General features: G+C 43.8%; 2 protein-coding genes across 4 annotated transcripts; one reads left to right on the plus strand and one right to left on the minus strand.

The window, feature by feature from the left end:
* The first annotated feature begins 10 nt into the window (after positions 1-10).
* On the plus strand, positions 11-6,479 carry C1H19orf44 (chromosome 1 C19orf44 homolog). 2 transcript variants are annotated; one of them, XM_063290634.1, is made up of 8 exons: positions 11-232; positions 328-945; positions 1,575-1,860; positions 2,557-2,624; positions 2,927-3,368; positions 3,487-3,582; positions 3,951-4,117; positions 5,362-6,479. In XM_063290634.1, exons 1-8 carry the CDS (start codon positions 152-154, stop codon positions 5,443-5,445), a joined length of 1,842 nt encoding a protein of 613 aa, XP_063146704.1. In that variant the 5' UTR covers positions 11-151; the 3' UTR covers positions 5,446-6,479. The 2 variants fall into 2 exon arrangements, with proteins under 2 accessions (XP_063146704.1, XP_063146706.1); XM_063290636.1 differs by lacking the exon at positions 3,487-3,582 and having other exon boundaries at positions 12-232.
* On the minus strand, positions 5,776-19,929 carry CHERP (calcium homeostasis endoplasmic reticulum protein). Of its 2 annotated transcripts, XM_063290632.1 has the most exons (18): positions 19,795-19,928; positions 18,609-18,782; positions 17,553-17,734; positions 16,856-16,993; positions 15,312-15,463; positions 14,681-14,792; positions 14,495-14,584; positions 12,389-12,614; positions 11,916-12,094; positions 11,338-11,767; positions 10,112-10,350; positions 9,658-9,791; positions 9,292-9,378; positions 8,700-8,849; positions 8,220-8,330; positions 7,903-7,997; positions 6,934-7,119; positions 5,776-6,366 (listed from the first exon to the last, which is right to left on the minus strand). In XM_063290632.1, exons 1-18 carry the CDS (start codon positions 19,832-19,834, stop codon positions 6,362-6,364), a joined length of 2,730 nt encoding a protein of 909 aa, XP_063146702.1. In that variant the 5' UTR covers positions 19,835-19,928; the 3' UTR covers positions 5,776-6,361. The 2 variants fall into 2 exon arrangements, with proteins under 2 accessions (XP_063146702.1, XP_063146703.1); XM_063290633.1 differs by lacking the exon at positions 6,934-7,119 and having other exon boundaries at positions 19,795-19,929.
* Between the last annotated feature and the right edge of the window lie 1,752 nt (positions 19,930-21,681).

Here is a 21,681-nt window from a genome sequence, read left to right on the forward strand (position 1 = left end):
GTCACTGATTAGCTATTGGCTCGCAACCTCCGGCCAATGAGAGAGTCCTGCTAGGATGGCTCTGGACTAATCAGGGTTGAAGATATTGGCACGTTCAGTTGCTAGACAACGGAGCGCCAGGTCGAGGAGAAGGACGGGAAGCGGCGGGGCTATGCGGAGGAGTGGGTGGAAGGGGTTTACTCGGGCCGAGACCCACTTGGTGGGGAGGCGGATCGTCGCGAGAGAGGAGCAGGTGATGGTGACGAGGCTATTTTACCTTATCATGCTTGTCCATAAACGAGCATAACCTATTACCGTTCTAAGTCCAAAATTTTACTTGATTTGTAGGAGCAAGAAGGGGTTGCCAAGAGCAGATCAACCATCCGGGGCCCCAGTAGCAGCCCTCGCTGTCTTTCCATTATTCCCACGGACAGTGACCTGAGTAACCTTTCCAATCCGAATAGTCCTTGCCGGGGAAGGGAAGAACTGGAAACTGTAGTCCCTGCAGACAGCACCCCACTGGCACAGTCTCGCAGCCGGTTCCTCAAGCAGAAGCCACAGAATGTGGATGTGGACATCCAGCCAGCAGGACTCAATCCCGTCACGACGGTGGGGCTCAGTGCTACCTTCAAGGGGAGGCCAAATGCCATCCTCAGAAAGCTGGCGCAAATAGAGAGCAAGATCCAGAGTCGGAAGCCTAGGCAGAGCATCCAGCAGATACCTGTGTTGGATGATGAACTCTCATTGAGTGAATCTGGTAATGATTTTGAATTTTGGACAAGGGATATGAAGTTCCTGAAGAAGACAGCAGGGCTGAAGAAGAACCTCAAGGCTCAGACCAAAAATGTGACTCTTCTACACACAACTGGTTGTGACAGTGAGGAAGATGCAGATAGATACAGACAAGGAGTTCCCAAAAAATCCAAAGGACAGGAAGTTAAATTCAAATTCAAACCTAATGGAGAGGTAACTCGAGCTCTTTTTACCCTGGTGATTTGGATTGATAGATGTTAGTGAAGAGGAATTGGACCCTACTTATATCTCCATGTTTATCTTTCTCATGAGAGTTGAAACTTGTTGGCAAGTGTGTGGTTTGTACTTATGAAGCTTATGGTGTGACTCATGACATCATCCCTTCCGTGGCTAAGGAAACCTTTCCTTTAGACCCAAGGAAACAGATTGCAGTTTTTTCAGGTCATGGAATCTACAGGTTAGATTTCTCTGTTCTGAAAGTTTGAATTAGTGCTCAGATAACTGATGATGCAAGTACACAGAGCCATTTATTTTTAGAAATGAAATGCTACTAGTAAGGACTAGCTGCTTCAGGTAGGGGGCTTTTTGCCCCAGCTGTCTTCAGATACAGTCCTAAACACACTCATAAATACGTATAATGTTCACAGATCCATTATGCTTTGTTTTATCTGAAAAACATCCAGTGCAAATGAATTATTTTGAAGGCAATTATTTTCAACACACTGGACAATGTTTTCCTTCCATTATTTCAGAATCCAAAAATTAGTAAGATAATACCCTAAACTTCTTTCCTTCCCTCTCTGCTTGTTCTCCTTCCTTTTCATTAATTCATCCTGATCCAGTCCCTACCAGAGACATCTTCCAATTTAAGATCCCTGCCTGAAGAAAGGTCGGTGAAGAGGCCTCTACACCATTCTCCTTCCTCACCAACCAGGAATACAAGAGCAAGCCATGTGGCTTCTTGTTCCTCCCCTCCATCTATAAAAGGCAGCCCAGCAGATACAGTGTCCCTTAACAGGAGCTCCAGCTACCGGAAGACGTCTCTTTCTGAACGGAGTATCATTCGATCCTTGGATGAGTTGTTCTCAGATGTGACTGATATACATAATGACACTTCCAGCAATAGTGGTGAGTTACACAGATTGCTTTGTGATGGCACACTTTCTGGAAGGAGTAAAAACTGATGGTGGTCCAGAAGTTGCTGAATTGTAATTCACTATAGCTGGGTTCAGCAACCTTTGGAAGACTACAGGTTCCCACCTGTCTTGACTATACAGAAGTAAATAGATCGGTAAAGTGATCAGTTGTCCAGAGTCTCTGGAGAAATAGCATAATTGCTTTTGGGGATTGTTTCTTTTAGGAAAAGGGGCATCTCAAGGTAAACAATAGTTTTTAAAGAAAGTGGGAAATGATTTGACATTTTTTTTCCAAAGGTTGTCCTTGGACCACAGGTACTGTGCCACAGAATTATGGAAATGATATATGAGTTTTACTCAATATAATATTTTCTAGCACTAGCAACATTTCCAGAACTGTATTCAGATCTCAGAAAAAAAATTATTAGCTTTGAAGTTAAATCCTATGCATATATTTGCCTTGGTCTTACTGCCCGGCTTTGAGCTGCAGCTTATAAAGCCTGGCTATACAGACTGTTTAGTAGAAAAGAGCAAATGTTGCTGAAATGTTTTTTGTGGAAATCATGACAAAAAGGAAGCAACTTGGCCAAATACCAGCAAATTAAGTAACTTGGCCTTCTCATAAGACAGGAGGACATGATTTCTAACACTAGACTATCCTGCTAAGTGATTGCTTCTTTTGCTGTAGATTTCAGAGTGAATATTTTGAGCCTGGATGAACTGGAACCCTACCAGAAAACAGAATTAAAAGAAGAGGTAAAGCAACTCTTAGGTTTTCAGTAGGAACTAATATCTATGCATCGGTATTAGTCTGTGTCACATAAGCAATAGCATCCTAGAGCCTTCAAGGAAGCTGGACAGTTTGTCATTAACTGTTTTCTGCTGATGCTACCAGAAAAAAGCAATCTCTCTTTCTGACTGGTGTGTCTGATGGAGGGATCTGTAACATCTGTTCATTTGTCCTAAGTTAAATATTGCAAGGAATTGGGTTTTTGCTTGCTTAGCTTTCGTTTTGTGTTATAGTCTGATTCATGCTGATAGAAAAACATCTTTATCAGGTAATGAAAGCAGTTGAGAAGTCAGACAAGAACTCAGGAGGAACAGTTCTGTTTCCTGCTAATGCCCAAGGCCCCTTTAAAACCCCAGCTGTGCCCTTGGAAGAGGAGGAAAATCTGGAAGAGACTGAGATATCTGAGCAGCTAAACAGCAATTCTGCTGGATATTCCTCCTGCAAGGAAGAAAGCCTCACCAATACTGATTATTCTGAAGATTTTGAGCCCTCATCATTTTCTGCCACATCTACGGAAATGGGGGGAGAATCCTCTTCTGAAAAGTCGTATGACCTTTTGGGTGCTTCAGTCTATTCCATCCAATCTAATTTATCCTCTCCCTGCTGCCCTGCTGTGGCCTCTAGGAGCACCAAAGCCATAAAGAAGGTAGAGGTGAAAGAAGCAGCTGTGCAGACCGGTTCCTTCTCACTTGCTTATCACAGGTTACAATGTAAGTCAGCCAGCATGGGGTAGATTAAGATGCAGACCTTGGTTTTTAGAAATGGTACAGTTGCCTTACTTAGCCCCTCTGCTTCAAAGAGTCTTCTTGTCCCCTGTCACAAACATAGATGATGTTCCTGTTGCTGTTGGCCAGACAATAGAACAAAGCTCTGTTGAAGCGCCGCATATTAGCAGCCACAAGTTGAGTGTGGAAGTCATAGAAGGTAATACCTCTCCATATCCCTGACGAGCACCATTCCTTATTTTACTTAACTTTACAGATAAGTATTGCTCCTCCTAATTGGTCATCAGTTAATTTGTAACTTAAACTTTGTTTTAAAATCCCTCCTGTCACCCTAGTGCATTCTGCAGCCTTAAGTGAAGGTAGAAGGAATTGTGCCAATGCTTGAAAAGTCTGAACTCCATTGAGATGCATTCCCTCCCTGAGGGGTGATCCCATCCATAGAAATTGTCAGTAGGAAAATCCTCGTAGATTTGAAGCACAACTTGGGGCAGCCTGCTTTTCCTGAGAGACCTAGTTGTAGCCAGTCAGGGCAATTAAACTATTCGTATATCTTTTTGCCTTCTGCAGCCCTGTCAATGTACAGTCCATCTATTTCTGCTTTGAATAACTTGTTAAAACAAAACCTGCTGCTCATTCAGCAGTCTGTAGAGATCAACCGACATCTTCATGCCTCCTTTGTGGCATCGCTGGAGGAGGAGGAATACCACTATCACACCCTGGAAGAAGCCAAAATGGTAATTTTATAATCCCCAGTTCAGTGTTTTTCAACCTTGGCAACTTTAAGATGTGCAGACTTGAACTCCCAGAATTTCCCAGCCAGCATGTTGAAGTCTGCACATCTTAAAGTTGCCAAGGTTGAAAAACACTGATCAAAGTGTTTTGCTTGTTCTGAAAGAAGTTGCAAAGCTCCTAAAGAATAAAGTGCTTATCTCAAGGCATATTTTTTAGATTAGGGATTAGCAATCATGGGCCATGTGTGGTCTCCCCATGACACCATTTGCCAACTCCAGAACAGGTGAGTATTATTCTAAATCAGTTGCAGCCAATAAAACAAAACAAAACCAGGTCCATCTCAGCCATGACTTCTATGCACACTCCCACTATAAAAGGTGGTGTAGCTGTGTTTTAGAGCTGTTTTTTTCCTTTAGAGGGACATGTGTCCTCTGTAGCACACAGTACCTGTAACAGTTGAAGCTACTGCAACAACCACCACCCTACTGGAATATAGTTTGGTTTCAGATCGTACCTTGGTAATCATGTGTCTGCCTTTGAGGTAGTTTGGAAATGTGTTAGTACAATAGAGAGTAATTGAAACTAGGCTTCATACATTCATATTACACTAATTTTACAGGATCTTCATTGGGTCAAAATGAAGTGAGTGAATGAATGAAATGAAGTCCAATTCAAAGTGTTAGTACCCTATAAACAGTAGTTGAAGGAATCTTTCTTCCCAGATTTCTTACCCAAACCTGAAGATTATCTTCTAAGGGTGAGTTGGGATGGTTGACTGACCTGAAGCTTTGGAATGTACTGTCCAGCAAGGCAGTTTTGTTGCATTTCTTTCCAGTGCCAAGACATTTTGTAACCCCAAGTATTTTATTTTAAAAAATACATCAATAATGTACATAGCAATGAGAATTTTATTGATTTTTTTCTGTTGTGTTGCTATAGTTTTAGATGCTGCTTATGTTCATCAATTTTGTACTGGTGGTTTTAAAGTGCTGCAACTGTTGTTTTGAAGATTGGCAGATTTTTTATTTTTTAAAAAAAAATTAATTGATCTAGATTTGGGAGAAAAGCATTATCCTTTAATACTAAAGATTCTTCTAGGATTGACGTGGCTGCAGCATCAGTACACCTCCCCCTATAAAAATTCACATCTTCAAGTGCTGTGATTGCATAATGGTCAGAGTAAAGAAAGTTGTGCATGTTGAGTGGTTTGCAGCATTACCTTGTTTTTATCCTTTGTTTCTTGCAGTATATTGAACAGCACAAGCCCCTGCCTCTGACCATGGAGCAGGCCTTGCAAGAGCTGAAAGAGCAAGAACAAATGGCTTCTTAGGCTCCTCAGCCCTTTTCAGGCCCACAAGATGACAGACAGTACCGGAGTTTCAGAAACAGGCTGACGAGGTAGTTTCTTCAGTCCAGGTCAAGCACAAGTCTTGTGAATCAGAACTTGAAACATACACTTAACAGGACCTTTGAAGAGAAACCTCAACAGAGATAAGGGAAGATCTCTTTTCTTTACCACATTCTGTTGCAATTATGCAATGTACAATTCAGTGCTGCGAATTAAAAAAAGCCAACCTTGAAACCTTCCTCTACACTTGCAGTGTCGAATGAGACTGAGAATATATTCCATTGCTGCATCACCTATTAATAAATCTCATCCTTATATAGAAAAAAGTCTTTATTGGAAGGCAACAGTAAATACAAGATGGTAGCTGACTCATGACAGAAGGTAGTTGAAAGATGAGTAAATTTCACAGCTACAGTCAGTCAGTCTACAACAGTTGCTACCTTATGTCAAAATGGATGGCTGTGAAAGAACAATTCTACTGGACAGGGAGGAAAATGGTTCTTTCAGTTTGCTCAGGGCAAGCCTTAGATCACTTAGAACTGCTGATCTCTGGGCACCCACAGTTACAAAAGGTGTTTTCAAATGGGGCTTCTAGGAATGCTTCCTATTTCGGAACAAGCAGGGAAATGCGACGGTGCTACAGATGAGTCAGTCTACAGCACTCCTCTTAATTCTCCTTAAAAGGATATATACAAAAATATAAAAGGCCTAAATATTTTTTTTCTTGTTACAAATCCTTAAACATCTAGAAGCAACTGTTGAGTGGTTAAGCCCTCTGTTCTGGATGGAGCTGTGATGGCTGCAGAGGGGTATCTTGGGGATTTAGAATGTACAGTAGATTCTTGATTCATTTGCCCAGTACTTGGTAGCTATCTGGCTTCCTCCACTTGAAACACCATTAGCCTTTAGGAGAAAAATATAATTGTCAGAAAGATATAAACTGTGAACTGGGGAGCTCGAAACACTTCTGAAATGATCAAAACAACCCTATTTGCAATATAAAAAAAGTAGCTCCACACTTGGAATGGAGTTGTGATTTCAAAACATTCTGCATACCTGTACATGCTAGGAATTTCTGTAGCATCCAAAGGGGAAGATTTGCAGAAACATTTGCTATTGGTTTGCCACTGCCCCCAATTTCAACACATGCAGTTGTTACTGGGCATCCTTCAAATACACCCAAACTTACTCCAAACATTTAAGAACTTAACATTATTCTTAGAAAGGTAGATAATACTTCCTTTTTATTCTTTTAAATGTGCATATACTACATTCAAAAAGACAAAGATGGTTCACAGCAGCACCTTCTTGCTGCTGCTGCTTGTTAAGCATCAGCATCAAAAGCAATCAACACATCCTCCTAAAGCAAGAATTCCCTTTTAGCCAAAGGCTTTCTAACCTTATGGAAACTATCCAAACATTTATTTGCCCTGATTAGAGTATTCTTAACCTGCTAAACTGGGCACTTACTTTCATCTCTGGCCTTCATACGAGCAATAAAGGAATAGCTTTTGTTCCTGCGGTAATTCTCATAGGGATCATCTAGGGCTACTCCCACACCCTTATATTGATCCCATTTGTCTCTGATATCCCCTCCTTTAATAGGGTCCTGGATCCCTTGCTCCTTGGCACCCAAGCCCCCAGATCCACTCCATCCTGAAAAACACAGAATAGCATGATCAACCACACAAAAAATACCCCAGCTGCCAACCAACGGAACAACGTCTATGTTCACTTCCAGTGATTCCCGACCAATTTTGCTCACTCCATGTACAGATCTGCCTCAGGAAAATTCTTCCAGCAGAGGAAATCCTGTATAAAGAAGCAGATTCAGGTCCCTGGATACGTATTTCACAGTCTTCAAGAAAGCAGGGTAGGAAACTACTTGGAAGGCTTAGGCTTTTTGCAAGACTAGAATAAGACTGCAATTCTTGCCATATACACATTGGCAGAATACAGCCAATCCCGAAGTGCAAAGGAATGACTCGGATGGATCCAGATTCACTTGTCCACAGTTGAGTCAATGGCATATGCAAGCCATTCATCCCCTAAACATGATGTTGGAATCTCCCATAACAAACACGGTGTGCTCTTTTCTTACAGAATCAGGATGACTAAAAAACCAAGGCATTCTGTTAAAGTTTATGTAAGATTTGAAAAGTGCAGCTAGAGACTAAGCACATTCTGCAATTCTTGGTTCCAATAAACTCAACACAGCTGCTGCCAACTTGATGAGAAATGAAATACACAGAATTCATAGCACATATGGGTAGCAGCTACATTGCCTGAGAATTCTGGGAGCTGAAATTTCAACACACCTGTGGGAAAGCAGACTGGGATAGGTTGGGCAAGCAGTGATTTCTCCATACAGGGAACAGATTTGGAAGCGTATTGCCTGAAAGATAATGCAGTCTGAGGGAAACAGGCAGTCTTTCTTACCCATTTTCACCAGCATCTGATGTCCTTTATTCTCCTCTCCAAGTCTGGATTCTGGTATGGGCGGTCCTGAGCTAGAGCCCAATCCAGCTGCAGAGCTACATCGGTAAACAGAATTCAGTAAATTAGACCTTTTATATATTCTTGACGAATGCTTGCAGAAGAATGATTAGTGAGTAGCAATTGTGGCAACAGCAAAGAATCCACATAGGATTTTTTAAATACAGTGTTAACTATTGTATTAGATAGCTCCTCAAACATTTCAGCATTTTGCCCTCTTCTGACCAAAATCTTTGCAGAACAAACAAGTCAAATCTTACGGAGGTGTCTGGCTGCGAGATCGGGACCGGCGCCGCCTACCAGGGGAGTAGGATTTTGATCGGGACCTGGAGCGGGAGCGACTGCGTGAAGAGCGGGATCGGCTCCTGCTCCTACAAAATAAACAGGTGAAAATGAGTTCCATTCTTTAAACTACAAACATGGATTGTATGTTCCCAGGTCCCTCCCTATCCATAAGAAAAAAACTTGGAGAAGCATTGGAGCTGCTGACTGAATCTGTGGAGGTAACGAGTGGATATTCTCCAAAACATGGAAGTTATCTGTTACATAGCAGGAAGTTTTAAAGCAGAAAAAAAAAAAAGCTTCCAAAGGAAAACCCAAAAGATACAAGTAATACAAACACCAGTTCTGTATCTTTCTAATTCAAGCCCCTTAAGAAACAGTACAAAACTCTACAATCACTGACCAAGCAGAAAAATATCTCTCAGCCTTTTTTTAAATCCCCCCCCTTTTTTTTTTACCTGGACTGAGACCGGGAGTAGGACCGTGATCGGGAGCAGGATCGTGATCGAGACCTTGAATACGAGCCAGAGGATTTTGAAGACCTTGAATTGGAGCGAGAAGAAGAGCGGCCTCTGCTTTTAGACCTGCTGCGGGATTGAGAAGGGCCACTGCACCAGAAGAGGAAGAAATAAAAAATATGTCTTTGACTACTGAAAAAGCAAAGTACGGGCATATCTGGCATTACGAATGCTGCAAGTTAATTTGAATCTTAAAAAAACGATCCAGTCCTGATGCACATTCACAGGCAAGCAAAAAGACTTGGGAAAATGCAATACTGGTTATCTTTCCCAATCCTGTAAACTTTGTTAGCATTAGAGGAGCTTACTCAGGCCCAAGTGTTTGCCAGCCTGAAATAAGGCCACATTTACATCTGAGAAAGTGTTTATTTCTGCCTATCTACAGGTAAATTTAGACCCATGCAGAAACAGAACTTTTCTGTTCCTCATTTATGCATCACATACACTACAGACTGTCTGACAGTATTAAAAATACAGACCGTGCCTGAGACGTTCTGTACTTTCACTACACGAATATGAATGAAACTCCTACCTGTTTCTTTTCTCTTGCCCTTTGCGGCGCCGGGCTCGCATCTTTGCTCTGAAGAACTCATACAGTCCATTCTGTTCCCAGCCCTCACTGAAACAAGAAAACAAGTAGGAAAGGGGAGCAGGGGAGAGAAAAATCAACTGTTTCCTCCTCTGTCAAGAAGAAAGCTCAGGGCATTTCTTGCTATAATCTGAAAATGCAATAGCCTAGAAATTCTGCAGATTTGGAGCAGACAGAAATCAAAAGTATCAGAAAGACTGCAGAGTCTGTAGAGCATTTAGGCCTAGCTCAATCAATCAATCAAGCAATCATTCATTTATCAAGCAATCAAATTCTGTCACTGCCCATCTCCCTCAAAAGACCTTTTACCTGTTTCTTGGCCTATCATGGGATGGGGGACTATAAAAGGCTTCAACAGCAGCCAGTAATCTCTCACTGGGAGGCATTGGAGGGGGCAGGCGGATGTCCTTGGGATCCAAAGGCTTGTACTCATGATCTTCCAGCTAAAAGAAGAAAATCACAAACTCAAATGAGGTACTTGTAGAGACTGGACCCTTAAAAAAAGGCCTTGCTTATAAATGGAACTAAACTTCCAGTCACTGGCTCAAGAAGTCATAGGTAGAAATGAGTTGTCTGGCATTAAAAGAATCTAGGTTCCTAACCCTGCTTAATTATCAGCCCAGACATCTTGCCTCTCCTGCAACCTGTTTCCCCTGCAGGAGAAACACTCGTACACCTGTGACACTTCCCAGGTTTTCCTGGGAGAGCCCATAATTCAGTATTGTTTACAAATGTTTCCAAATCAGCTGTCAATAGCACTTACTTTGACAAGAGGAGCCATGAGTCCAGCAGGGAGATCAAAGTAAGGGACGTTTGGCACCAGACTAGGGTCGTCATGGTTAACATGAGGTGGCCCCTGCCTGCGCATGTGAGGTGGCTGTCCATTGAAGCCATGGGGAGGAGGTCCAAAGTCAGGGTGCTGTGGCCCACCCCACGGGGGGTGCTCACTGATTCCAGGATGCGGCATGCGGTGCCCAGGGTGGTGGTGAGGTGGTCCAATTTCTGGAAAGGAATTTAGTAAGTTTAAACTTGACATGGCTCAAGACAGTCTTGTGAAAAGGGATTTATGCAAATAACAAGCACAAGGCAGAGAACAGAAAAGGACAGGAATCCCTGCTATATTTTAGTCCAGAAACAAGATCAGAAAATGGAGATAAGCTCTTCCCAATCTTACCCCACCTGAGTTCTCTACATACATCAAAGCTGTCTTGCACAGATTAGCTGAACCATGACTACATCCTGTCTAGTTCCCAGTGTACTGGACAGACTTTGCAGCTGTCCCTGGCAAGGACTTACAAACTCAACTCGCCCCAGTAGCACCTGCAGGATTTCAAGGGACTTTTCCAGCAAGGCCTGTTTCAAACAGGGTGCACAAAAAGAGGCATCAGGGCAGCTAACCCATAAAAAATGAATTTATGCAAGGATAGAGAATGTAGCCATATTCAGGAAGAAAAAGAGGATGGTCTAGTTGGTGCAGGACAATCCCTGACAAGCAGATTCAGACAAATACCCTGAAGTCAAAGTTCTAGGCCAAGCAGATCAGTGGATTGGGTTTTATTTAAAAAAAAAGTGCCCCCCATCCCATCAGGACTGAAAAGAGCAACATCACCACTTCTCATTACTACCGCTATAATTGTTGCAAGAATCAGTTTTAAAAGCCCACCACTTTGGAGCAATGAAGAAAACGTCCCAGGTTTTGTTTTTAAGGGCTTAGAGAAACTAGTGACAGCAGGCATCAATTTGGAAAAGCCATTCCTTACTGAAAAGGCATTCAGAACCATTCATCTTAAGCAGGCAGATGCACACAAGTGCATCCTTTTTCATTCTTCAGAATGCATTGCTTATGAGCAGACTGAGGTTTTCTCAAACAGGACAAGAACTTTAAAGACAAGCCCAGGTTGATCCCTTCTAACAGAAAGTAGATACCACACCAGCATTGCAATCAAGACTACCCCGCCCCCGTTCTCCCCAGCCCTACCATCCACTCACCCTGTGGGAAATCCCCCTGAGGGTAGTCAAAGCGATGTGGATACGGAGGCCGTTCAAAGGGATGCCGTGGGGGGAAATCATCCTGCATGAAGCGAGGTGGGAAGCGGTTGAAGTTATGTGGATGAGGAGGCTGATTGAACTGGGGGTGCTGCTGGTGAGGGGGGAAAGGCCCCCTAAAGTGAGGTGGGCGTTGCATGCGGAAGGGGGGCTCTCGCTGGCCCCCACCCCATGGCGGCTGCTCATGCTGGTTGTTCCAGGGAGCTTCAAACTGATTATTCCAGGATGGGTCTGGTTGGTTGTTCCAGGGCGCTTCACGCTGATTGTTCCAGCCAGGTTCCCTCTGTTCGTTCCACATCCCTTCATGGTTACTGTTCCACGGAGGACAGTGAGGAGGACCCTGGTGGTGTGGGAATGGAGGTTGATCGGGGGGCTGCAGAAGCAAAGACAAAGAGTTACTGCTCCGAAAACCAAGGGCCTAACTAGATGCCAGCCCTCTGCTTTACAAAAGAGAAAGCTAGAGGGATCATCATGTCCAGAAATACTCCCCACTCCATGCACACCAGACTGCCAACCAGTACCTGCTGTTGGCCCCAAGACGTGACAGGATGCGGCTGATCAAACCAGGGTGGCTTATTGGGAGGAATGTGATCATGAGGCCCAGGTCCACGAGGTCCGGGTGCAGCAGGATCAGGCGGCCCAGCTCCCGTGGCTTCGTATTCCGCGGAGCCTGCAAGGGGCAGCTGAGCCTTCCCTTCATCTGAAACAAATCTCAGTGTGAGAAAGGACAGCCTCAATACAGTAGCCTCAATACCATGCCTGGGCGTGGCATAAAAATCAGCCCGGAGGAGGTCACTTGGGGCACTGAATCCAACCCCTGCTCAGTGCAGGTTGTTTGGTTGAATAATCCCATCTAACGAAGCTTAGTTATTAACGTTCGGAACGGCCACTGGCCGCCTTCCCAGGGCTCTCAGACAGCCAAACCAGAGAGCAGAGGGCCTATTTTCTACACTCAGCAGAAGCAGGAAGTCTTGCCGCCTCAGAAGAGCTGTACCTGCTTGTGCAATGGAAGTGGCAGGAGGAGGAGCCGAGGCCGGAGGGGCTGGTTTGACCTCACTTTCCAGTGGGGGGATTTGCATCTGCTGCTGCTGCTGCTGCTGCTGCTGCTGCGTGAGGCTGTTGACAAACTCCTCGTGCTGTGTTTTCAAAGTCTGAATCTGCTGCTGAAATGCGACCTGCACTGGCTGCACAACGCTGGCATATTCTGTGATCAGGGTAGCCTGCAAGGGTGAAGGGGAAGAGAGGGTCAGAAACAGAGAGACGTTTGAAAGTACAAGCATCGTATTCGGGGGCTCTGCCAGCACTGAGTATCTTGCTCTCTCACGGGGCTCTTTTCGCACAACACCTATAACCAGATCAGTTGCCAAACTAGCAGCTGGGTTCGCGCAACCTACTAAGCCTGGTTAGTTTGTTTTAGTATTTTAGCGGCTTAGTTTGTTGCTTAAACCCAGCTTGTCTGGTGACTGTAGTTTTTGGTTCAATGTACTTGCAAATTAAGATAAGGTGGGGAAAGCATGTAGAACATGGATTCTAGAAATCTTTCCAAGGCCTTTATCAGTATCAACATTTTCATGTGCATAATGAAACAGGTACTGCGTTTCTGTTTGCAAGTTTCTGCTTTCCCCTCATGTTGCTTCTATGAGCGTGTGTGTTTGTGTGTGTGTGTGTGTGTGTGTGCTGGGAAGCACATGGCAGGCTGCCGATGTTCTGCTCTGGGTCACGTGACTAGAAGGGAGGCCAGCTTCAAATGGAGGAACCGGTAGCATTTTGAGCTGCTCCCCAACAGCTTCCATCTTAAGGATGCATTGCAGAATGCTTCTCCCCACAGACCTAGTCTGAGGTAGCCTGTTTTTTATATTTCTTTTGCAAACTTCAAAGCTTCTACTACATTAATTTGGTTCTGTTCTGTTTTTGGAGAGTTATTCTACCAGTAAAAAAAAGAGTCCCAAGCCGCTTCATGTAATTTGTATCCAGCAGTCCACTGAGTTGGGAAAAATAGAAAGGGATTAGTTCAGTTACTAATTTCATTTTTAAAAATGCAGCTTATATGTCTGTGTATTGATAGTATCCTGGAATAAGCAAGTTTATATCTAAGTATAATCTCAGGTCAACCCTTCTACGAACAAGGTTTAGCACCTCTATTTGGCAGAACATCTGGCACTGGCCCAGGCCTCTCACTTAATGATACTACATAATGTAACAGGACACAGCCACTTACATTTCCTGCCATCAACAACTCGGTTCCAACTGTTGTTATTTATGGATATCGTATTATTATATACATTTTACGTTACATATCTTTCTTCGTTAGCCACGAGGAGTCTTAGGAGATTATGGCAGGTTTCAAGTCAAGCAGTGATCGTTAACTAGTTCCAAACAATGAACAGATAACCAGTTGCTTCTGAAAATGTAAATGTACATCCCTGCACATGAACAAGCAAGGGGCATGCAATGTATATTGGGGGAAGGGTATTTCCCCACAGAAAGATTTGATGAGAACTTAAACAATACATTTGGATGAAAGAGAGAAACTCTGTGAAGTGAACACCTTCTCTGTGGAGGAAAGTAGCAATCTGGTTCAGCAGTGCAGCCATCCAGAGCACTCTTAACTTCCAGAAACAAGATTCCTCTTCCAAGCAGTCCCCTAACAGGGACAGCAAGAAGCAGCTTGCCCTTGGGAAGTTCTGTCACTCAGATGAACGGCAGAGGTAATTGGGCTGAATAAGCCACGAAAGCGCTACCCCTTAGCAGAGTGGGTGAAACTGGGTTAATTAATGTGTAGTCCAAGTCTGTAAACAGTAGCTTCCTACAGTTTAACTTTAGCATTTGTGAGAATTCCAGGGCATAAGCTGCAGTGAGAAGCCATTTTTTGCCTTAAGGCTGTTTCACCAAGTGTTTACTCCTATCTCAAAAGTCTCTAGCGCTACTTAATTTTTCAATTCGGCCATTAACGTTTCTTATAGATCAAAAAAGATGCTCCCTGGCAAAGAAAGAATGCCGAGCTGAGATCAAAAAGCTGGCTCAGATTAAACCTAACCCAGCACCCTTTATTCCTACCAAGCCTCTCCTTGCTAAGGAAAAAACTAGTGCCAGGACTTACCTGATACTGTCCGAGTCCAAGAGCTGGACTCTGGAGCTGCTGGATAATCGATTCATCAAAGTAGCCATTTTTCTCCCACAGCTGGAGGAGCTGTGGGAAATCAAGAGGAAGAGAAAGGCCGTTACTTGGCGGGCTGGACTTCAGGCAAGCTCTTGGCTGCCCCTGAAGTAAAGCCAAGTTGCTCACCCTGGCGATCTTCTGCTGCTTGTCCTCCTCCACAGCCAGGAAGCTAGTGCAGTAAATGGGCACCACCACCTTTTGCAGGGCAGCCAGTAGATCACGTTGTTGCTTCCGCTGGCTGAAAGCAAGGAGAAAACAAGGGCGTCATTAGAGGGGTAGCACGTTTAAGTACGTAGAGCTCTTGATATGGACATCCAAAGCACATCAAACCATGCACAAGCTTACCACATGCTAGGTTCCTCTATGTCTCTTCTTCAAGCAGCCTTAATACAGGTGCGAAAAAGAAACTAAGCTCCAAATAGGAAAAATGGCCAATTTCATGCACTTTTGGCTCCACATTTTGCCAAATGTGCTTAAGTTTATCAGCTAGTAAGTTTTTATTAACATTTGGTATTTACACTGTGGGTTTTTTGGCTACCACTTGGACTGCTTTAAAAATGACTATCAGAAGCCATCGTAGTGAAGTATGGGGTATGCGTGTTTAAATGAAAACAAATTAAATCCTCTATAGTGCCAATATGACATGCAGATTAGTAAGCCCTGCATCCTATCTTTCAAGGTGCATCCAACCAAACATTCAGCATCCACTGCTTGCACTGGGAACCCCAGAAAGAGCCCAGAAAGAACCGCTTCTCACCAATGGTGGAGGACGTCGTTAATCAGATAGATTAAATGCAGTCGCAGCTCAAAATGTGCCCCCTCAGCAGTGATCTGGTTGCGCAGATGCCCAGCCATTAGTTCACAATGTTGGGGAGATTTGGCATTACTGAACATCCAGTTTTTTCCAGCCTGAGAACATAAAATGGTGTGAAGGTTTGCCATAGTGAACAAAAGTTCAGATTCATGGGTAATAAATTGAAGACTGATTAGAAATTAGCAAAGCTAGGGGTAGCATATGGTTTCCTGGGGAGGGTCAGGAAACCCACCCTGACCTCTAGAGACAGACCGCTTTGCTTTGCATGGAGAAAGCCTAATGTTTAAGTGACAGTAAAGAGTTTTCAGCTACCAAATGATCTCTTTCTCTCTCTTTCCCCAAGTTAAAAGTTGTTGTTCTCTCTAAGAAAGACTTGCAAGAGTTCCTTCTAATCACAACATGGAATATTAACCAACTGTATAACCTGGCATAAAGGCTATATTTTTGGTATATCTTGATGATGGAGGCTGGAAAATCAAATTAGGAGGTCATTTACACCTGAGTTCTCTGCTCCTATGATATCAGACCAATTGTGGCCTTTTTATTAAACATTTTAGAGAAGGAGTATAAACAAGAAAAGATAAAAGATTTTAAAATAATGAAAGATAAATAGTAAAATACAAGTAAACAGGAGGTCAAGATTACATATAGTTCTCGAGTCACAACAGCAATTGGGACCAGAATTTCCCGCTAAGCAATGCAGTCGTAAAGTGTGACCACATTACTTAGTGACAGCAATCCCTGCAGTCCCAGTTGCTGTTGTTAACTGAATCCCATGGTTGTTAGGCAAGGCAACCTCCTGCCAGCTTCCCACAACCAAAGTCAGTGGGGAAGCCAGCAGGAAGTTGCAAGTCCCAGGTGGTTTGCAAGCAACCTGGCAGGCAGGTAAGCGGCTGCTGACAGGTGGGGGAGGGAGGGATCAAGGGGGAGGGTCAGGGAGGGTGCAAGGAATCACAATTAATCTTTATGCTAACAACATATATCCTGAACCATTGTCAACACAGTAGAAATCACTGAAAATACAAGCTATGATAAATAACTGGAAACCATTACATGGATTCCTATCTCACCCAAGATTTGACTTTTTCTATGTATAGAGTCTATATCAGAACTTCATGAGATATTTCAATTTGAATACAGTAGATTCTCAGCCTTGCTTCAATTTTTATAACTTAACCAGTTTCATAGATATAACAGATCTGTTCGAGATAAAGACAGATCCACTTCATTGCTCTATTAGTTTCATAATTTGTTCTCATCCTTGGCAATGTTAAGATATGTGGAGTTCAACTAGAATTCCCCAGCCAGAATGCTAAGGTTGAGAAACACTGCTCTAGAGGATAATCAGACTAGATGGACGTGATTGTTAATTCCCACTAATTCCTGAAGACAATTTCATGTGACCACTTGGGAGTCTTCTTCATGCATATAACAAACATCATATCCTTGTACCAGATACCACTTGCTTTGACTTTGCCATTACTTACTGAGATAGCATCTTTGGTGCACGTGTCAATGATTGGTTGTAGCAAGTTATCAAACTCATTCATATCCAACTGGGTTTCCTCCAAGACTTTCTGCATTTGCTGCTCAATAGCTAGGGCTATTGCAGAGGTGATTTGCTCCTAAGCAGAGAATTAAAAAGAAGAGCCTGAATCAGCAGCTTAGAAGTCAGGCTTGACTGTAACACTTTTGACCTTTACTGACCCATGGCAGAGACAGTCCTTCTTCTAAGCTACAGCTTGCTTTACCAGAGCTGTGAAGTGGCTAAAAATGCTCCTTCATCAAAGAAAGCAGTACACCTGCCCAGGGCCAGATCACAAAAGAGGAATCCACCCAAGCAGGAACAACAGAAAAGATAACCTATCTAGGTTCTCAGTAGATTCAGCCAACTTATTTCAAATAGTCTTTGAAGAGGGAATAAGAAAAATAAGGCAACACTTGTAACAACTCTTCAGTATCTCTGATAAAGTCTGTATTCTAAATGTATTGGGCAAAATATTTCTGAATGCATTATTTTCTTATCTCTCTTAAATCAGTAGCATACTCTATGGCAAACAAAAGATTTGCCCAAGTACCTTGCAACTTTGATGTAAATAATTAGTCCCCTCTTGGCAAGATTTATGATGGCCTGCCCAAACCAACCCAAAGTCTCAGACCAGCATTACTTTGTCGAATCCTTACCTGTCTCAGAGCAAGGAGGTGCTGCTCCTGCTGCTGCAGATTCCACTGGCTCTGCTGGATTAATTCCTCCATGGAAGGGGTCCCCTGAGGAGTGGCGATAGGGGTGGCAGGAGCCAAAGGTGGCTGGGGGATTGGCGGCATCTGTGGGGCAGCCTCAATATCTTGGCTTTGCTTGCACAGTACTGTAAAGGAGGAGCATAGAAGAACCCTGAGCAAGCCATGTCTGAAGAATTGGATCATATACTCTCTTTCTCAGTTGTCAAAAATCCACCAAATACTTTGCAAACAGGATGTCTGCAGGTGGAAAATCTCCCACCCTGATAGAGAAAACGGTCTTTCTCTAGGAGAAGTGAGGATCTGGACAGTGGTTTTAAAAAGAGCTTCTTGGAAATGAAGATTCCTGCATCTTTTTCCCTACCTAGAGCTAGGCAGCAGAAGCCGCACTTACTGTTGATCTCTGCACACAAGTAATTCTGAAGTTATCTGAAGGAAAACAAACAGGGACCTTCAGCTGAAATATTAACAAGCACACAGCAGCTCTGCTCTAAAGTGATCGGGATCAAGTTTCAAAATAGACAAGTGACATACAAGTTGTTCTTTTCTGCAACCTTCAGCAATCCCCAAGACTGGTGGAACTTCAGAAAGAAGGGGAAAATTCCAGGCAGTTCTTGAAGTTCAGATACATAGCAAATAAAGAACCAAGCTAACAATATCTAGCCTCTTAGGGTTGTTGCTTTTTTTTATTTCATGGGTCTCCTAAGAGTTCAATTGGATGAGAGGCTGGACTCACTTTCATATGTTCAAACCAGTCATCCCCAAGAATATTATAGAGTGTGCCAGTGTGGGGAAGAGATGTGATATAACCAAACCAAACTAGTACACTCAAATATTACAATTTTATAGTCTCTCAGCTTCAGACAGCTCCCATTCCATTTGCAAAATGGGACTAACAACAGCAATCCACTTTTTAGCATTGCTGATACCATAAGGCATGTTTTGAATAGTTTATGCTATTATCCACAGCAAATTCTCCTGCCACCCTCCTCCCTAACTCACACTGTTGCTGTTCCAGAGCCAACTTGTACTTGTAATAGCCATAGAAATCTCCTCCAAATAGAAATGAGAACTTGGGATTTTCCTTTTGCTTCTCCATTGTCATCTTCTCAAACTCAGGGCCATTCCGTGCCACAAACTGCGCCAATTTGTCAATGACATTGCGTAGCTCTTGATCTGTGAGGACAGATGTCATTGTGTATTCATAAGTCAAGAAATCACCTCTACTTAATAACCATTTCTATAAAACACGACTTAAACATTACTCAATCATTTCTTGCTATAGGTAATCACAAAACTAAAACAGCCTCATGAAACAGATCCCAGATTATACCAAAACAACAACAACCCCCCCTATCTAATCTGGCAGTGTGCTTCCTAGAGTAGCCAGACTGACTCTCCAATAGAACACATTAAAAACAAAAATCATTATCTAGATGCTAGCAGTCTATTTCACACATGTATTTCCAGATTCTACCCTCCTTTTCTCACTCTTTTTGAAAAAAATATTTTTTTAAAAAAATCTAGGTATGTTTTCTGATCAGACTTTAACCTTATTCTTATAAGAATAAGCATGTGGATTGTTTTAAACCACTAGGTGTTAGTTACTCTAGCAGCCTTTTCAGAACTGAAAACCATTCACATTCAAACTATGTACTTCTTTACAGAGAAAAAAAAATAGCAGAGAACTGCTTACGAAACGAAAAACGGTACAGAAATGCTGAATTATTCTTGTATTCTGCTCAAGAAGGTCGATTCCATAACACCACCTGGCATCTCCCAACTCTGCCAGCGCTGCAATCGTGTATGGGTGGACATAACCCCCCGAAGTTGCTGCTTTTCGAAGACGACGGGAAAGGGTTAAGGGGGCGTGGCCTATTGCTAATGTGGCCTACAATAAGGACTGTTTCTCCCGTATTTCCAGCTCTAGAGGCCTCCTGGCCCAGCCAGGCGCCGTCATTACTATTAACCGGGCCGAATCCTTTCCCTCTAGGCCCCTGAGCACGTGCGGAGCGCTCTCCCTTCTGAGGACTGGCTTCCACAACAAGCCAAAAGACATAACGTTATTACGAAGCATCCTCACCACTATCAGGCCAGGTTTGGGGGTGGTCGAAGCTGCCCTGCCGCTCACTACACACACACTCCGAACTTGTGCCCCACCACCCTGCGTGCCATCACACAGCCTCACCTTCGGGCGGGGGCGGCAGTGGCGGGGGCGGCATCTCCATGGCGGTAAAGGAAAGGGAGGACAAGCACTCAGGAGCGTCTTCTGCCACACTAGGCCCCGCCAGCCGCCGAGCGCTCCTCTATCGTAAAAGAAGCCCGCTTGCGACACCGCTTCCTCCTCCTTCACGCGAGTTCGCTCTTGACGGCTTCGTCGCCATGGAGATTCTAACTCCTCCCCCCCCCCAGCGTTGAAAGTGGAGTAGCCTTTTCTCTCGAGGACCCGCCTCGCGCCGAACCCGGGAAGCTTTGCCGGCCAATCAGTGGCTTTCGACTGAGCCCGAAGAAAGGAGGATCGCCACTTCATTCATAAAAAGCGGCATCTAGAACGGCTCGTGTGCTGGTCTGAAGCGAGAGGGTTGAGCAACGTGTATTTTTAACAGGCTGGTCAAATAATATTGCACCTGTGTTCCGCCCCGTCTATCTTCACGCCCACCTTGCGAGGTTGGCGGAATCAGCAGCTTTAACCAGTGACTCCAACTTCTTTGCACGCTTATCTGCACGTTAAGCTCCGCTGTTCGCTGAGGATTGAGTCTCGTGTCCAGGGAGTATTGGATGCGCTACTTTTCTGAGACGCCCTTGCTCTTGGCCAGAGGTTGCACTCCAAATTAGTGGGTGGAGCCCAAAGAAAAGCTAATTTTGATCTTATGTCTATTTAAAATTAAATATAATTAATTTTCTGCCACATTAAAGAGCTACATGTTGGCAGTACCCTTGCATCCAAGCATTTTTTGGTGGAGGCTCAGTTTGTGGACTTGTGGAACGCACTTAGCACCTTTATTACCACAAGACTTCAGTGAAAAAATCAGGAAAATGTCTCATTAAGGCTCATTTGTTTGTTTTCATAGTCACCTAGCCAGACATGCATTCTTCATCCCAGTGAGGCCAGGTGAATTGTTTGCAGATGGAGGCCAGTAATGGTCAGAGGAAAGCTTTCCAGTTGTCTTCCCAACTGGCAGGCCTTGATGGGGGCCAGGCCTCCTGTTCTTCCCTTGTTTTCGGTTTGGTCCCCAGCACTGAGGTCCAGGGCCTTGCAGCCCAGATGACTTCCCCCCCAAAATCAGCTTTGTCCTGCCCCATTTTCCTACCCTCTGAAGAAACAAAGATGTTGAGCATGACAACTTATTTTTAACAAGAGAACCAAAGATGCCAGCACCATTGCTTGGCAGGCAGGGGGAATGAATACAGACTAAGAAAATGTGGGAGTGCCAGAGGGAGAAAATGGAGGGGAAAAAAGTGAGTATCCAGGAGTGGGATGGATACACCATGTTAGGGAATAGCTAGTGTCGGTTTTTACAGCACTAGCAGAACCATTGCCTTGGTCCCTTGAAAGTTCAGAAACAATTTACACGATTTCCCAAGGCTTCTTCATGAAAAGGACTAAGTTCTGCCAAAGGAAAGCAATCTCAAAACAAGGGATGCTTCAATGGTGGGCCGCAAGACAGCTTAGAAGGAAGTGATAAAATGAGTGGTGACAAGAGGCAGTGTGGTGTGATGGTTATGGTGCTGGACTAGGACCAGGGAGACTCTGGATTCATAGTCTCAGCCATGGAAGCTCCCTGGGGGGATTCTGGGCCAGTCACTGTCTCTCAGTCCAACCTACTTCACAAGTTGCTATTGTGAGAATGAAAAGAGAGATCTCCATGTGAGCCACTATGAAGTAGAAGAAAAGCAGGATAGACACTGAACCAATAATATGTTCATTTATTTATTTATGTATCAGATGTGTATCTCGCCACAATTATGCAGAGATCCTCAGCATACATAAAAATCTGTAACGATAGGGTGATCTGAAGAAGCCAGGCATAGTGGCTTCAGAAAGAATGGAGACCCATAAGTTAAAAGGTGAGTC

Source organism: Candoia aspera, chromosome 1 (assembly GCF_035149785.1).
Source record: "Candoia aspera isolate rCanAsp1 chromosome 1, rCanAsp1.hap2, whole genome shotgun sequence".
Taxonomy (NCBI): domain Eukaryota; kingdom Metazoa; phylum Chordata; class Lepidosauria; order Squamata; family Boidae; genus Candoia; species Candoia aspera.

Excerpts from the sequence above, each read along its gene's own strand:
- CHERP (XM_063290632.1), bottom strand. The coding sequence starts at position 19,834 with ATGGAGATGCCGCCCCCGCCACTGCCGCCCCCGCCCGAAG. Across the intron at positions 11,768-11,915 it reads CGTCTTGGGGCCAACAGCAG|CCCCCCGATCAACCTCCATT; the intron begins GTACTGGTTGGC and ends TTGCTTCTGCAG. Across the intron at positions 7,120-7,902 it reads TCAGATGCTGGTGAAAATGG|GATGGAGTGGATCTGGGGGC; the intron begins GTAAGAAAGACT and ends TGTGTTTTTCAG.
- C1H19orf44 (XM_063290634.1), top strand. The coding sequence starts at position 152 with ATGCGGAGGAGTGGGTGGAAGGGGTTTACTCGGGCCGAGACCCACTTG. Across the intron at positions 233-327 it reads TCGTCGCGAGAGAGGAGCAG|GAGCAAGAAGGGGTTGCCAA; the intron begins GTGATGGTGACG and ends CTTGATTTGTAG. Across the intron at positions 4,118-5,361 it reads CCCTGGAAGAAGCCAAAATG|TATATTGAACAGCACAAGCC; the intron begins GTAATTTTATAA and ends TGTTTCTTGCAG.